At 32.8% G+C, this 15,786-nt stretch overlaps 1 protein-coding gene across 1 annotated transcript in view; it reads left to right on the forward strand.

Moving 5' to 3' along the window:
• Positions 1-1,348: 1,348 nt before the first annotated feature.
• LOC149408932 (uncharacterized) overlaps positions 1,349-15,786 on the forward strand; it is a 138,385-nt gene continuing 123,947 nt past the window's right edge. The window contains exons 1-4 of the mRNA XM_089650295.1: positions 1,349-1,358; positions 7,872-8,086; positions 8,867-9,024; positions 12,483-12,679. Of these exons, the coding sequence (XP_089506421.1) occupies positions 1,349-1,358; positions 7,872-8,086; positions 8,867-9,024; positions 12,483-12,679 (580 nt within the window). The remainder of the gene's footprint in view (positions 1,359-7,871; positions 8,087-8,866; positions 9,025-12,482; positions 12,680-15,786) is intronic.

Genomic DNA, 15,786 nt, shown 5'->3' on the forward strand with positions numbered 1-15,786 from the left:
TGTTTCACTGTCGCCTTGTTTCCTCGTGAAGAATTTAAATCGTTCCACTGTCACATTTATTGTGGGTATGAAGTGTTTATCGTAAAGGAGTAAAATACCGTCGAGCGTACTTTTCTCAATTGTGAGGCCAAATGAGTTAAAAATTTCTACCCCTTTCGGGCCAATCGTGTGTAGAAGCCTGGCCACTTTTTGAATTTCCTTTTCTTCATTAAAATTATTAGCCATCATATAAATAAGGAATGATTGCTTAAATTTCTTCCACTCACCCGCCATATTTGGAACAATCACCATAGGCACAATATGACTCGACATTTTATTTCTTTTGACAATTTGTTTTGGATACAAATTATTGACTCTTGATGTGACTTGACTTGACTTCACTCACAATATATTTATTAAGACACACCTGACACCATGTTGTATTGTGGTGAACGAATATTATAACACGTTTGTATTTGATATGTTATTTATTAAACCAGCCCAGCTGGCGATCTGTTGACAAGTGGTGACAGCTAGGGTTTGTGTAGCACAGACAATATATTAGGAAATGGCCATAGATAACATTATACTGATAACACCAACAGTAAATAATGGTGTTTATATATTACTCGTATAAAAATGATACCAAAGAATAATTTAGCGATTACGAATCATTGAAAATTACGGTCAAAGAGCTTTATTTGGGTACTAACTTACCCAAACCAGTGGGAATATGGCATTTACAATAAACTGGTGAGTTGAGAGTAGAGAAGGCAAGTAGATTGGAAAGAGGAAGATTAGAAAGTTCCTGGCAAGCATGGTTAAAGCCATTTCAAGTAACTTTTCGATTCTGAATTTTAGTCTTTCACCAGGTGATACTGAAAGTAAGTACTCAATTGTTTGTTGGATAAAAAATAAATATAACGTGTAGCAGTTTTTAGAGAAAGAGAACCGGTTCCTCATAAAAGAATGTTTGAATGTTGAGATTCTTTATTTTTGAACAGTTAAAATTATTTAAGTCATAAATAATTGGCTGAAATATACATTGCTAACCAAAAAAGGCTAAAAATGTGCACTTAAATAATTTCTAATTATTACAAAAACTTTATTGAAAACAGTACTTAAATATGAAAAGTTTCTATGACAATGGCAACACTAAAAACGTTCGCTTGGATTTTGAAATCGGAACTGACTTCTGACATGCTTCTGACATAGTTGATTTATGCTTCTGACTAGATAGTTGATTTATGCTTCTGACAGGCTGACAGAGAGTGATTTATTTATGGGCTGACAGGTTTTAAAACTCTTGACGATTTCTTCAAAAATTATTAATCAAATACATTGTAATATTTATTGATAACTTATAACCATGGAAATCGGTAAGTTCTCCTTGCAATTTAAATGTATATATTTATTTCCCTGTAAGTTTGACATCATGTCCGGTGTTAGATCAGGGAAGACTTTTCCGATTAATATGTTATTGAAATTGTGGGAGGAATGCAGATCACGCCAAACTCTGGGAATTGAATAAAAATGCACTTTCTAGATGAAAAAAGTGTGTAGAAATTCATTAAAAAAAGAATTAAGGCGCGGAAGAATAAATTGAGGGAGATACAGCCGATCAAAGTTTAATAAATTGCACTTCGCGATCTGATATTATCACCATATTCGGACAGCCCGCCGCCATATTTTGTCACGAAAATCAAATTAAAAACTATGTTAATACTTTTGAAATTTCAGTAGTGCCATCCAAAAAATAAAAAGTGTTGCCATATAATAATATCAATGCATGAAAAATTCTGAAAATTAAATACCATTTGCCAGATTGGTAGTTTATTATTTAAAATCTTGTAAATACTTAATTTATGTATATATATATATAACCTAACCTAACTGTGATTTTCTATAACAAAAAAATGACCCTTTAATAACGCCCACTCGCGTCCCCTTTAGAGTTTTATCCCAGTTTTCAAGTAGTTTGTGGGCTACGCTAGGTTTGTATAGACGGTTTGTGATTTAATACTAATATCTTTTTTTCATGTTATTTCCTGTTACACAAAATTGCCCCTTTAATAACGCCTGCTCGCGTCCCCTTTAGAGTTATATCCCAGTTTTCAAGTAGTTTGTGGGCTACGCTAGGTTTGTATAGACTGGTTTGTGATTTAATTCTAATACCTTTTTCCCATGTTCTTCTGCCTACTCTAACCCAAACTAAACACCTAACCTATTTTGTAAAAAAATATTATTATTATATGGCAACACTTTTTTTTTTGGTTGGCACTACCGAAATTTCAAAAGTAAATAGTTGTTAATTTGATTTTCTTAAGTCATAATTGATAAATAAAACATGGTTCCTATGTATCGCGTACGAAGTTTCAAAACCCTATAACTCAGTTAATAGTGCCGACCCCCACCTAATTCTTTCAGATTCGGATTCCCCAGCCCTAAATTAGTCTAAATCAAGTTCGATTTCGGTTATACTCCCATAAACCGAATTTTACCCTCAGATCGCGAAGTGCAATTTTATTAAACTTTGATCGGCTGTATCTCCCTCAATTTATTCTTCCGCGCCTTAATTCTTTTTTTAATGAGTTTCTACACACTTTTCTCATCTAGAAAGTGCATTTTTATTAAATTCCCAGAGTTTGGCGTGATCTGCATTTCACCCGAAATTGTATATAAGGTACACTGATTTACGCATAGCTAAGCTAAATTTGATAAATTTTTTCATAACTGCCGCATTTTTCATAGGCACAGCCTGGGCAATGAGTTTGTAGATCGTGCTAATATTTTAGTTTTAAATCTAGACACATTCAAAGCAAAATTAGTTCAGCACTCTAAATCTGGAAATATTCAAAGCCAAATTAGTTCAGAACCTTAAATCTAGACACATTTAAAGCTTAATTAGTTCAGTACTTTAAATCTGGATACATTTAAAGCCAAATTAGTTCAGCTCTTTAAATCTAGACACATTCAAAGCCAAATTAATTACGTAATTGTAAAAAGCATTCACTTTGTGGCTCATCATAATTTATAATAAAAAAACATAAATTTGTTTTTGACCACGATAGTTTTATTTTCACTCTATGTATTCTATGTATTTATGTGTCAATATTTTGTGTAGTAGATTAGTTTTAAATATTCTCCTGAAGAAGGAAGGGATCTTCCGAAACCGGTAGAGTGAAAATAAAACTATCGTGGTCAAAAACAAATTTATGTGTTTTTATTCCAAATTAATTAGTTCAGCACTTTTTAGTTCAAGTAAATAATAATGTGTTTTATTATCTTTTTTTGTTGTAACAAACAGATATGATGATATCCTCACTGGGATCTCCCATGCTGAGAATTTCATTTACAGATTATTAAAATTTAGTTATATGGATAATATAAAGTAATTATAAATACAGGGTGTCTGGAAACTCGTAGTACAAGCGGGAAACTGGTGAATCTACATCACATTTGGAGTCGATTTTGTAGTATTTTTTTTTTTGATTTGAGCTTTCGTTATCGAGTAAATCGAGTAAGAAGTTGATTTTTTTTCAATCAAATTCTTTTAAATTATTACTGAAGATCAAAGTACCCAACTAATTAAAACTATTTGAAAGTAAAACAAATGAAGAAACTCGGATTTGAAGCATTATTTTGAAATCACCCTTCATTTAATCCGGTGTAATCATAAAATATTTCTGCTCTGCAGGGTTAAAAAATCTGTTGTTCAACCCTTAACACCAGAAAAAACTTTAACCCTAAAATAGCCGAAAAAGTTTTTTTTTTGTTTTTTTTTTTTTTTGTGAAAATGCTCAAATCAAAAAACTTTATGTTTATTAGGGTTCCCCATGTGGTGTAGATTCTCCAGTTTCCCGCTTGTACTACGAGTTTCCGGACACAGTGTATATTGAATAGTGTTTTTCTGAAACAATTATAAATATATTACGTGGTGTTTTTTTTGTTCAATTGAGTGGTTTCAGTTTCAGTCTGTATTTGGTATCAGTTTATTATCTATTTCTGATCTGCCTATGTTATATTACAGAATTAGTAGATACCTTAGTAGAGTATATTACAATTTGGGAGGCGGGGTTGGGTACCACCGCCCCGAGAATCAATTATTGGGTAACCAACACGTCTAACATAGGTCAGCCCAAGTGGGTCGCTACGTTTGGTGATTGAGCAGGGGTGCCCGGGTTCATCGGGAGAGGTGTGTTCGGGATGCGCCTGACCACTTGACCCTTTGAACTCCCCAACTGGTCTCTCTTGACCCACCGCCTTGCGCCGCAGCGGGAGGAATAGATTCATACGTCCGTCACTCCTGGACATACTGATCCTTATGCTCTTACCCACTCCTCGTACCTTTTCCCTTCCCAGAATTTCCTCTCCTTCTTTTTGTTAAAAAAGACCCTCCACACAGCATCATTAAAGATGACATAGGCCCTGAGGAAAATTACTTTCCTCAGGGTCTCCTATGAGGGGTAATGTAAAAACATATTCACAATATCAAGATCCATCCCATACCCCTCCCTTCCCCATCCCATCCCTATATGCTAATGTAACTTTTTTTCTTACATAAATATTATATATTCACTAAATAATTAAAATACTTAAGTGAAAACCTATTATTGGTTAAATAATTAACACTTAATACACCATACTTTGTAATTATTATAACTGTTGGTTTTCCAAATAAAATAAAATATACACAACACCAAGCGACCTAGAGAAAGTTGGTACGAATAATAGATAAGATTAAAATTGATCAAACAAAAACACGTTAGTTCCGTTTCCGGACAAAATGGTTAATTTTAGAAAATCGAGTGTGTATCTATCTCAATCTATTTTACTGTTTGTTACTTTGTCTTCAAGAACATATCGTCTTTGAATGAATTTATGAATTCGTAATATTATATAAATGTATCTAATAAAATTATGTAATCAGACACAGATGAGAATAAAATTAATAGGTACCTGACTCTCACATAAAATTGGCATAAAAATTAACAAATTTCTATTCAATAAATACGCTACCATCTTCCAGCTGTAACTGTCTAAAATGGATTTACATTTGAATACAATTTATCAAATTTTATGTTCGAGTGGAGTTTTTTTTTATAAAAATTTCTGGCTTTCACCCTTCAAGGGTGTTCTTGGCCATCATTTAAAATTATTGAGAAATGAAAGGTGAATTTAAATATTAATTTTATTTAAATAGGCAAATTTCAAAATTATAATGAAAATTGGAGTCGAGTTCAGACTTAAAAGAGATGAAATGTTGAATGGAGGGGAGGCAATTTTAGTTAAGGCTTGATAGAAGAGAGGATATTTGTTTAGAGAGGGACAACCAAAAAATATGTGATCTAAAGTTCCCACTTCTAGACCACAGAATGTACAATCTGGGGAGTCAAGGACGTGAATTTAAAAAAGGTGGGAAGGAACGGAACAATGTCCGATCCTCATTCGAATGAGTGAAGAATTTTTTTTTTTGGAAAAATAAGGGAATTGCTGAAACCACGGTGGTTTTGATGGAATAGTCCTTTGTATTGAGAATAGTCCCTTGGATTGACTAGCAATGTGCCAATACTCTGCCCAAACATTGCGGGATCTTTCTTTGATGATGGAAAAAATGTCAGATAAGAGAATGTGGTTTACGAGGGTAACAACAGGGTTGGACGCTCCTTGTTTTGCCAAGGCATCCGCAATATCATTACCCATGATACCAACAGTACATATCATGGGAAGAATATTAAACATGGCTTAGTTTTTACCAAATATGAATTTAAATGCTAACCCCGGACGTAAATACATAGTTGTTTCTTATAATTATTATTATAATTTAATGAGCGAGCAGCATTCTGCTGACGTGCTCATATCTAATACATATCACAATAAGATTAACAATAATTGAGTTGATTTAAATTTAAAATAAGTCAATCCTTTCTTCTCTCCAATCGAGCTTTAAATTGAATATTTGTAGCATCGATGACATGTTGTAGAAGTCTGTTCAGGCTTCCACTACTCTTTTGTAATGAAGTGTTTCCTAGGATTGCATGTAAAAAGTTTTCTGTTATTTGTTTTTTGAGTGTCCACGGAATATTACATTTGTGTTGGTGGTGAAGGTTTCTTGAACACCAGGGCAACTATAAGTTAAAATCCAGTTAAAATTTTAAAAGTCTTAAATCAAGTCAGCTGATTTTAAAGGTGAAACAAAGTGTTCTTTCAATAATGCATAATATTAAAAATTATGCCAAATAGTATAATTAGTAAGAAGAAGTCGGGGACGCCCGAGGAAGACATGGCACGATCAAGTGAATCAGATACTCGAGTCGGGCCATGTCAAGAGTCAGAATAATAGAAGAGTATGTATGAGACGATGTATGAATGTGAATGAGGCAAGGAGTGTGTGCCAAGACCGAGTTGTTTGGCGGTTCGTCCTCTCTGCCTACTCCTGCGGGGAAACGGCGTGATGGTTAGTTAGTTTTAGTTAGTTTTTACTTATCCGCATTCCAGGAGCGGATACTTCAAGATAGCTATTTTCATAATTATCATCTGCATCGAATGTTTCTATACGAGACTACCACTATCAGCGTCTCTTGTAACCATAAAACTAACTTGCAACCATAAAAAAATATGTTTTATACACAACGATACAATTAATATACTAAATATACTAGGTATACATTACTTCTATACATTACTATATTAAGAAACAAAATAAGAAGGCTAGCCTACATTTTCAAAAATCTAAGAAACATATTGGACAAAGTTACATTAAAAACTGTATATTATGCTCTTATTCAATCAATGCTTTCATATAATGTTGTCTGTTGGGGTTCTTGTAACAAGACTACCTTAGAGCCTTTGAATGTTGCGCAAAAATTAATTTAAAAAATAATGTATAAGAGAAATTTTATGTATCCATCAAAGTTATTATATAGTGAAAGCAAAATTATGACAATAAGGCAGTTGTACATAATACAGGCTCTCTGTAAATTTTTCAACAACACTATTACTGCCAAAAGATCTCAACAAGTGCGCAGCACTAGAATGGGTTCTTCTTTAATGTATCAGCCGGTGTATACCAGAACATCCTTCGGACAAAGGAGTTTTTCATATAAAGCTCCGTTGCTATATAATATGCTTGGAGAAAATATAAAAACTATAGGTACGTTAAATTCATTCAAGAAAATGGTCAAGATCTCCGTACTAGCTGAGAGTGATGATTTTGGATCACCCATGTTGTCGCTTATATCATAATTCGTTGTAGAAGCTCTGTTTCGATACAATCCTTATTTACTTACTGCGCATGTACTTATTTACTTCTAAAATAACTTTTGGTTATTTATTATTTTGTTACTTATTATTATTATTATTATCTACTTAATTGTCGTATTAATATTTACTTTAATTATTGTCTAGCTAAATTATTTACTTACTTACTTTTATTATAATATTTACTTACCTATCGGTTATTATTTACATATTGTTATTTAGTTATTTTATTTTTTCTTATAATTGTTAGTATGGTTACCCTATGCTTGTGCCTGATAAGCCAGCACAGGTACCTTGTACAATAGTTAACAGAATAATATTATTGTTGCCAACTTACTTACTAATGCTTCTTTTGTTGACATTTTTGTTTTTATTTTTTCATACATTTGTTATTAATATTTTGTTTATTTTTGTCTACCGGTCTCGAAACGTCCGTGTCATAAACTTTTCTTTTTTTTGGTTTAAATTTAATGTTGTTATCATTTTTAATTTACATATATGTATTTTTTAAATGATATTATTGTAAAGCTGCACATCTTGATACAGGAATGCCCTAGTGAGATGTGTAGAGTATGTTTTTTATTTAAAAACTGTTTTTTGAATAAATAAATAAAATAAAAATACTACTCCAGCTCTCCAAGACCAGCTGACCAGACTGAAGGACGAAGTAGAGAATGTGAAGAAGGACAACACCCTGCTGAGGGCCAGGATGGACGAGCTGGAGAAGCAGCTCGAGTCGGGGGCTCTCAAGGGAGAATATGGTGCCCCCAAAACTAAGGTCGTGCATCTGACCCAAAACCCTTCAGCCAAAGCCCAGGAAGATTTTAGAATGGATTTGGATGCAGAGGTAACATTATTACATACTAGCCCAGGCCCATATCAAATCCCAAATCACGGGATACTCTGAATTCTTGACAAATCAGTTCCAATTTTAAAAATGTCGAAAAAATTATTTTCTGTTGAAAATATAATATTTTAGGGTACTTAATCGCTTGTCTGAATTCTTCACACTCACATAAAAATATGCTATAAGTACCTACTTAGGTACATAAAAAATGTTTTTTTAAATGCATTTCGATTCTGAATAAAAAATACTATCCTCAATGATTTATATTCTAATGTTTTGTTTGACAAAAATCAAGAATACAAAAATCCATGGTTAACGTACAAATTGTTGCAAAGAGTAAATTGAATTAGGTATATATTTTAATTATATGTATAAATATATATTACGTATGTAATTGTATTGTTTCAAATTATGTCATGAAGATGTTTGTTCAATTTTAAAATTCACTTACTTCTTTACGAAATTATTCCCATCGTTTTGTATTATATATTGCATCGCAGACCCGTACAAAAAATCACCGCATTTTATAATTCCAATTTCAAAAAATACTGTCAAATATTATATTATAGGTAGATACTTACTTTATCACTCCTTTGAATCCTTCACACAATCAGTTCCAATTTTGAAAATGACACATTCAAAGCATATTTGAGTTCAATGAACCAGATTTCATCGACAAATTATATGTTTGATTTTTAGAAAATGTTCTTATCAACCACAAATCATTAGCACTTTGCCATTACAGTACTTTGATAATAATAAATACCTAATGACTTTCAGATAATAGAACTCAGGAGGAAAATCAAAAGATTGGAGCAGAACAAATTGGAAATGAGCTGTCAGCTGTCGGAAACCACTCGGGATGGATTCCCTGTCAGCTGTCAGGAAGTGGAACAGCTCAAGAGTGAACTGGAGTCACATAAACTCAAAGCGCAGAGGTACACATTCAACTAAATTCATTTAAAAAGCAACAGATACAAATATTGAAGACAATATTAGCGATTCCTAAACGAAAATTTGAAACAGAAAAATCTAAAAAAATATATAATAAGTCCCTTCTAGGACATGAATCATACTTCGAATAAGAACTACAGCAGAACCCTATTAATTCGAACCCCGATAATTCTAAAAAACGCGTAATTCGAAATTTTCGTCAAAAAAATATCCACAGAAATTTTTTTCACACAAATTGGTTTTTTAATTTGAAATTCGTTAATTCGTAATTCGAAATTTATTTTGGTCCGTGTACGAAAATTTGTTCGTGTAATTCGAAAAATATCGATTTTTGCAAAAATAAATCATAAAATTTCAAAAATCTGAATCTTAAAGACAGCCGAGGTGCTTAAACGACGAAAATGTATTTTTACATGGTTATACATCGTCCTAATTAGTATAATTATTTTGTAAATCTGAATCGATTTACACTGGGATGTCGTATTTTTTCCAATTTATTTCGAATATCCAAGTTTGAAGAGCCGAGAATTTTTTTTTTTTTTTTAAAGAAAGACAAACATTCCCGGGTTACGAATAACCTGACAATATTTGAAAATCTCCTACTACCACCACAGTAAGCTGAAAATGTTGCTTGTGTTGTGATGGAGGACTTAGCCAGCCGAGGAACACACTACGCCCGAGTGGGACCCAAGCGCGATGTCAACTCGGCCACCGACCGGTCAATACGTTTTGCACGGAAAAATATAATATTTTTACGAATTTACACCAAATATCGAACTTAAAGGGTCGGCCATGACGGAAATCAGCCGCGAAATTTCGATTTTCGCATAAATATATCGTATTTTTACGAATTTAAGTTGAATATCCGAATTTAAAGGGCCGGCTGCGACGGTAAACCGATGATTTATGCGGAAATATACGTATTTTTACAAATTTATTTAGAATATCTGAATTTAAAGGTCTGGCGGCGAAAATAAAAGAATAATTCGTATCAATACGAATTTACTCATAAGATACTACCCGGAATTGAAGGGGCGACCGAGAAACTCGTTTTTTTGTTTTTATTTCTAAAATTTGGAATTACGTGGGAAAATGTTAATTCGAAATTTGATTTTTGATGTCCCGTTGATTTCGAATTAACGAGGTTCTACTGTACCAACATTGTCTTCATTTTCTAACCGCACATTTTTATTGGCTGCTATCATTATGTATGATGTATATCGCTTATATTGTATTTAATAATTAAATATTACAATTTGAGGTTTTACTCGTGTTATTCCGAAAATAAAAATTAAATAAAAAAAAACAGATAAAACATTTTCATATTTTAATAATGTTTTATTTCTTTTCAGGGTAAAAGAAACTCTAATGAGCTCGCTGCAGGAATATTGAAATGTATGTTATATTCTTATGGATATAAATTGGACAGAACTAGCCCCAACAATTATAGGTAAATATGATTTGTTTCTCTGTATTTCAATTAAAGTAACTAACCATCGCGCCATTTCACTACATGGGCGGATAGAATAAGGACAAGAACGCTTTACACACAAAATAATGTCATCCATTTATTAGATGCTAAATCAAAATAAAAAAAAAACTGTGTGGACGAAACACTTTTAGCATCAACTCCTCGTGCCTCGAAGTATTTCCGCTTTGCACTAAAATCCAAATAAATAGAATATTTCTGAATGTATCTGAAAACTAAAAACTGCTTATTATAAGAAATTTTGAAACAAGGATTAAGGAACATTTGAGATGTCTAAATAGCAATAATTATTCGGAATTTGCTAACCATCTAATTAAATTCAACCATTCATTTGACATAAATACTGGTTTTAAAATTTTACACACTAATGTTAGTGGTTTTCAGTTAGACCTTTTAGAAATATTAGAAATTAGGAAAAATGTCAATAGAAGTTAAAATATTATTAATAATCAAACTAATTTTGTGAATAACCCTGTCTTAAACATATTTCCATTGTATTTTTTTGTCTTTGATTTTCTAAGCACCTCCCCTTTCCACCTCTCACCCCACCCCTAAACCCCACCCCCCCTCACTACTTCCTTTTCTACCCACACCTGTCTCTATATACTTGACAATTTAGTTTTTAGTACATTAATTGTCCTGATGAAGAGAACATCGTTCTTGAAACATGTTGACTTTATATAAAAAAATAAAGATTATCGTGGTCAAAACAAAGTGTTTTAATTATTTTACATATAAATTTGTTTTTGACCACTATAGTTTTATTTTCACTCTACCGGTTTCAGAAGAACCCTTCCTTCGTCAGGAGAATATTAAAATCTGATCTACTACACAAAATATTGACATATAAACACAAAAATGTTAAGTGTTTGAGGGAGGGGTGGACAAAGTGGAAGGGGTAATTACGGGAATTCCAGGAAGAACAGAGCGGTTAACTGGAAATATGTCTAGAATAGGACTATAAGACAGATTTATTTGGTTATTTATTATACTGAAGTTATTATTGAGGGATTTTCTGATATCAAGTGCTTCTAAATTATCTAATTGTTTGCCTTTATTACTACGGTGAAGAATTTTAACCCCTGTATCTTTACTAAAAGTATGAATTGTAAAAGTTGAAATTGAAAGTATGAAAAAGTATTGTTATGGTTAAATGTAAATTTACATAATAGCATTTGCTGTTTTAAAATCTAAAGCTTACCTTACGTTTTTAATAACTAAAATTACTGGTAATGAAAAATGAAAAAAAACACACGCATTTTATTAGACAAATGTGTTACAAATTTACTGTCACCTCACTTTTTTGTAGTTTCATAGAAAAATAATTAATAAAAAATTAACAAAGTTTCATAATTTTTTTTCAAATTACATTCGGAACCTTTGGTTTCATAAAGGTGCAAATTTATTTCTTCTGTGGTTAACTTCCAGATTTAAATAGGAAGTGTGGAGTTTTTTCTTTCTAACCTCGTTTAGATCATATTTCTCAGCATGACAGTAACGATTTCTATGAGACCATATGAGTTGTTCCCAAAAGTGGAAAAATTAGCTTGAGGATTAAAAAAAATTGTGAATAATTGAGTTATGCCATTTTTCCTATCCGTTGTCAATCTGCCAGATTCAGAAATCAATCGTAATCTGACATTTATTCTTGCTACCATTTAAAATTTACCTGCCTGAAGAAAGTTTGAAAAAAGACTTGTAATTGAGATTGTGATGTTTCTTTGGAAAAATCAAATTCCTTATTTAAAATGTTACACAAGGTTTATAATTAATTAGGTAGTATATTAAAGTACCTACTTACAAACCTTACAAGAAGATTAGAGACACACTTTTTTGTACGCAAGGTCTACTGCTCGCAGAAATACTAGTTCTAAAATCGGTGTTACCATAGTAATGAAAAAAAATTATTTCATTTTATAAAATTTTTTTTGTCGACATTTATTATGTTTCCAGATTACTCAGCATCTATGCCGACTCACCGGACGAATACCTCAGTTTTAGGCTGACTCCTGACGGAGGCATAGAGATGTTACAGACGGAATACTCCACGCAGCTCAAGGACCTTGTGGAACTTCATCTCCATCATCAGAAATCCTTTCCCGTATTTGTTAGCGCCCTCACCTTCAATCTGTTCAACAATACCACTATGTGTAGCGCCCTTGAGGTGATTTTTCACAAAAACGGCGCTCTACAAATTATCCAATGATTATTATTAAACTGAAAGTATGACGCAGTAGTACCTTCAGAATTTAGTTTTAAAGCCATTTTAAGTTAATTTGCAAGAATGCTTGTGGTTAGGGCGATGCACCAAGTCGTGTAACATTTGAAATCGGGCCGCTAACAATAACACTCCTTGTGTATGTAGATGGCGATAAGGTTTAAATTCCTGCCACCGGCCGCCTGTTTTGATTTATGCAAGAAAAAATTGTGTTTAATTTTATTTTACGAAGTTCAGGAACAAATATTTAAATGTTTTACGATAATTTTATAAAGAATTGAATTTGCTACATTATACAATAAAACCCTAACTGAAAATGGGTTCGTAAGTAGGAGATTTTCAATTTTAATGGAGTTTTTGTAAGCCTGACACTTTTATTTTATGCTGTTAGTTTTTTTGTTTGTAATGATGGCCTTAACTTGTAATATTTCTTTGTCTTGGTATTTTTCACATATCATTTTGATGTCGTTGTTTTGTTCAATGATGTCTTCTAAGAATTCTTTTTCGGTATAGTCTTTGTCAAGACCTTTGAATATTACGCATGGATCCGTTTTCAGAAGTACCTCCACTATTATGGTTTTGTCGACTTCATTTATCTTATCTTTTAATTTTTTTGCGTCTTCTTTTTCTGGGCATGTTATTATAAGGTTTTTTTTGTTGTTTTTTTAATTTCGCATACTCGAATTCCCAACTGCAATATTTTAATCTTTTATATTTTCTCTTCATTTTTTCAGTGTCTTCTTCTTTTAAGCTTTTAATTATTATAGGAAATCGTTTTTCTTGCGTTTGTGATATTAAGTTTTTTACTGCAGAAGAGTATGAAAATGGGTATTTTTGTGCTTGGTTTTTTTCTTGAATATCACACTTTTCTTGTCATTTAGCTAATTCTATTGCCATGTGCGATATCATTTCCATGATGTTATTTATTTCTTTAATCATTTTTGATTTGGTTTCTTTGGTAAGTTTATTTTCTTCTACGATTGTATGTAAGTCACTTATGTTTTGTTTCGCCTTTGTTATGAAGGCATGCGGATCAACCGCTTCCTCCATTTTTCCCACATATTAATAGATAGTATATAATGACACAATATATAATACCAAATAGTACACACAAGAAATGAAAACCCACTAAGGCACTGCCTGAGTGTGGGTAATATAAAACGATTACTATATTTCAAGTACCTAAAGTATAATATACATTAGTAGAAAAAGTTTTTTTTTTGTTTATAGTTATTATAAAAAGTAAAGAGAAAACATTATGTACAATAGTTTATAAAGTTTCAGCAAGTGATAATAATAATTATAGAAAGGATCAATAAATTTATAGTAAGAGCGTTTCAATATCTGCGTCAATCAGCCATAATTTTACCTCTTTAAATTATATTCTATCTTTTTATTTGTCATTTGAGTTTGTAGTGGTAGAAGGTTAAATGTACGAGGACCAATGAAACTGGTATGTGTCTGCATTAATTTAGTATTGGTTTGGGTGGTGTAAAATATATTATTTGTTCTTTTGCTCATTCTGTTTTAATTTATTTTGAAATTATTTTTGTTTTTAAATAAATATTTCACAGTTTGTAATATAAGTAATTTACGAATGTTAAATAATTTAGATTCTTTGTATAATATGTTGTAATTTTTTTAATGTTTAAATTTTTTTTTTTGAAAACATTGTCAAGTCTCCTAATTTATGGCCTCTTTTGGAAAGGGTCCGGACTCCAACAATTTCTTCTGCTGAAGAATTCAACATAATTACCTATAGTATTCAAGTTAAATACCTAACTAACTAACTAACCATCACGCCGTTTCCCCGCAGGGGTAGGCAGAGAGGACGGACCGCCAAACAACTCGGTCTTGGCACACACTCCTTGCCTCATTCACATTCATACATCGTCTCATACATACTCTTCCATTATTCTGACTCTTGACATGGCCCGACTCGAGTATCTGATTCACTTGATCGTGCCATGTCTTCCTCGGGCGTCCCCGACTTCTGCTACCATTCACATTTGCATCATATATCCTCCTTACACTCCTATCTTCGCTCATTCGCTCTACATGCCCAAACCATCTAAGCGTCCCTTTCTTAATCTTACTCATTACGCTTACATCAGCCTTGCACTCTTTGCGGATCTCCACATTCCTCACACGATCAAACATGGTTTTACCACACATACGCCTCAGGGATCTCATTTCAACAGCATTTAATCTACTTTCATCCTTTCTTTGCCAGTTCCATGCCTCACTTCCATACATCAAGGTAGGTACCAGCACTCCGTTGTGGACTGCTAACTTCGCTTCTTTGGACAATTTTTCGTTAGCGCCTACGGCGTTTAGTCCTCCATTAACGGAATTACCTGCATTTACCCTTCTTTCGATATCTCTGTCAGCCTTCCCATCTCTCGTAAACATACTTCCTAAATACACAAACTCATCCACCTGCTCCAAGTATTCCCCATTCACAATTATATTGCACACTGTTTTCGTACTCTCTCTTTCAAACACCATTACTTTAGACTTACTTACATTCATCATTAACTCATTCTTCATGCATACTTCGTTCATCCTAGACACGAGAGACTGTAGATCATCTATACTATTAGCAATCAGCACCGCATCATCAGCATACAACAGGCAACATACTTTCAAATTATTCAAATTCGCGCCCAATCCCACCTCTTTCAATTCTTGCATACAATTATCCATGTATAGATTGAATAACCACGGTGACATTACGCAGCCTTGTTTAACACCTTTTGTGATATTAAACCACCCCGTAAAACCACCGTTTACCCTAACACATGCAACGCTTCCCTCATACAGAGACGCAATTGCCTGAATCAGATTCGTATTCACTCCATACTTGGACAACACCTTCCATAGCTTTTTCCTGTCGACTCGGTCGTATGCTTTTTGTAAATCTACAAAGGCACAGAAAAGTTTCTGGTTTTTTGCCAGAAACTTCTCAGTGAGCATACGCAATGAGAAGATCTGGTCCATGCACCCCCTTCCACTCATAAAAGCACCTTGCACATCCCA

Source organism: Hesperophylax consimilis, unplaced genomic scaffold (genome assembly GCF_061612785.1).
Source record: "Hesperophylax consimilis isolate HC1 unplaced genomic scaffold, BYU_Hcon_1.0 scaffold_41, whole genome shotgun sequence".
Classification (NCBI taxonomy): Eukaryota; Metazoa; Arthropoda; class Insecta; order Trichoptera; family Limnephilidae; genus Hesperophylax; species Hesperophylax consimilis.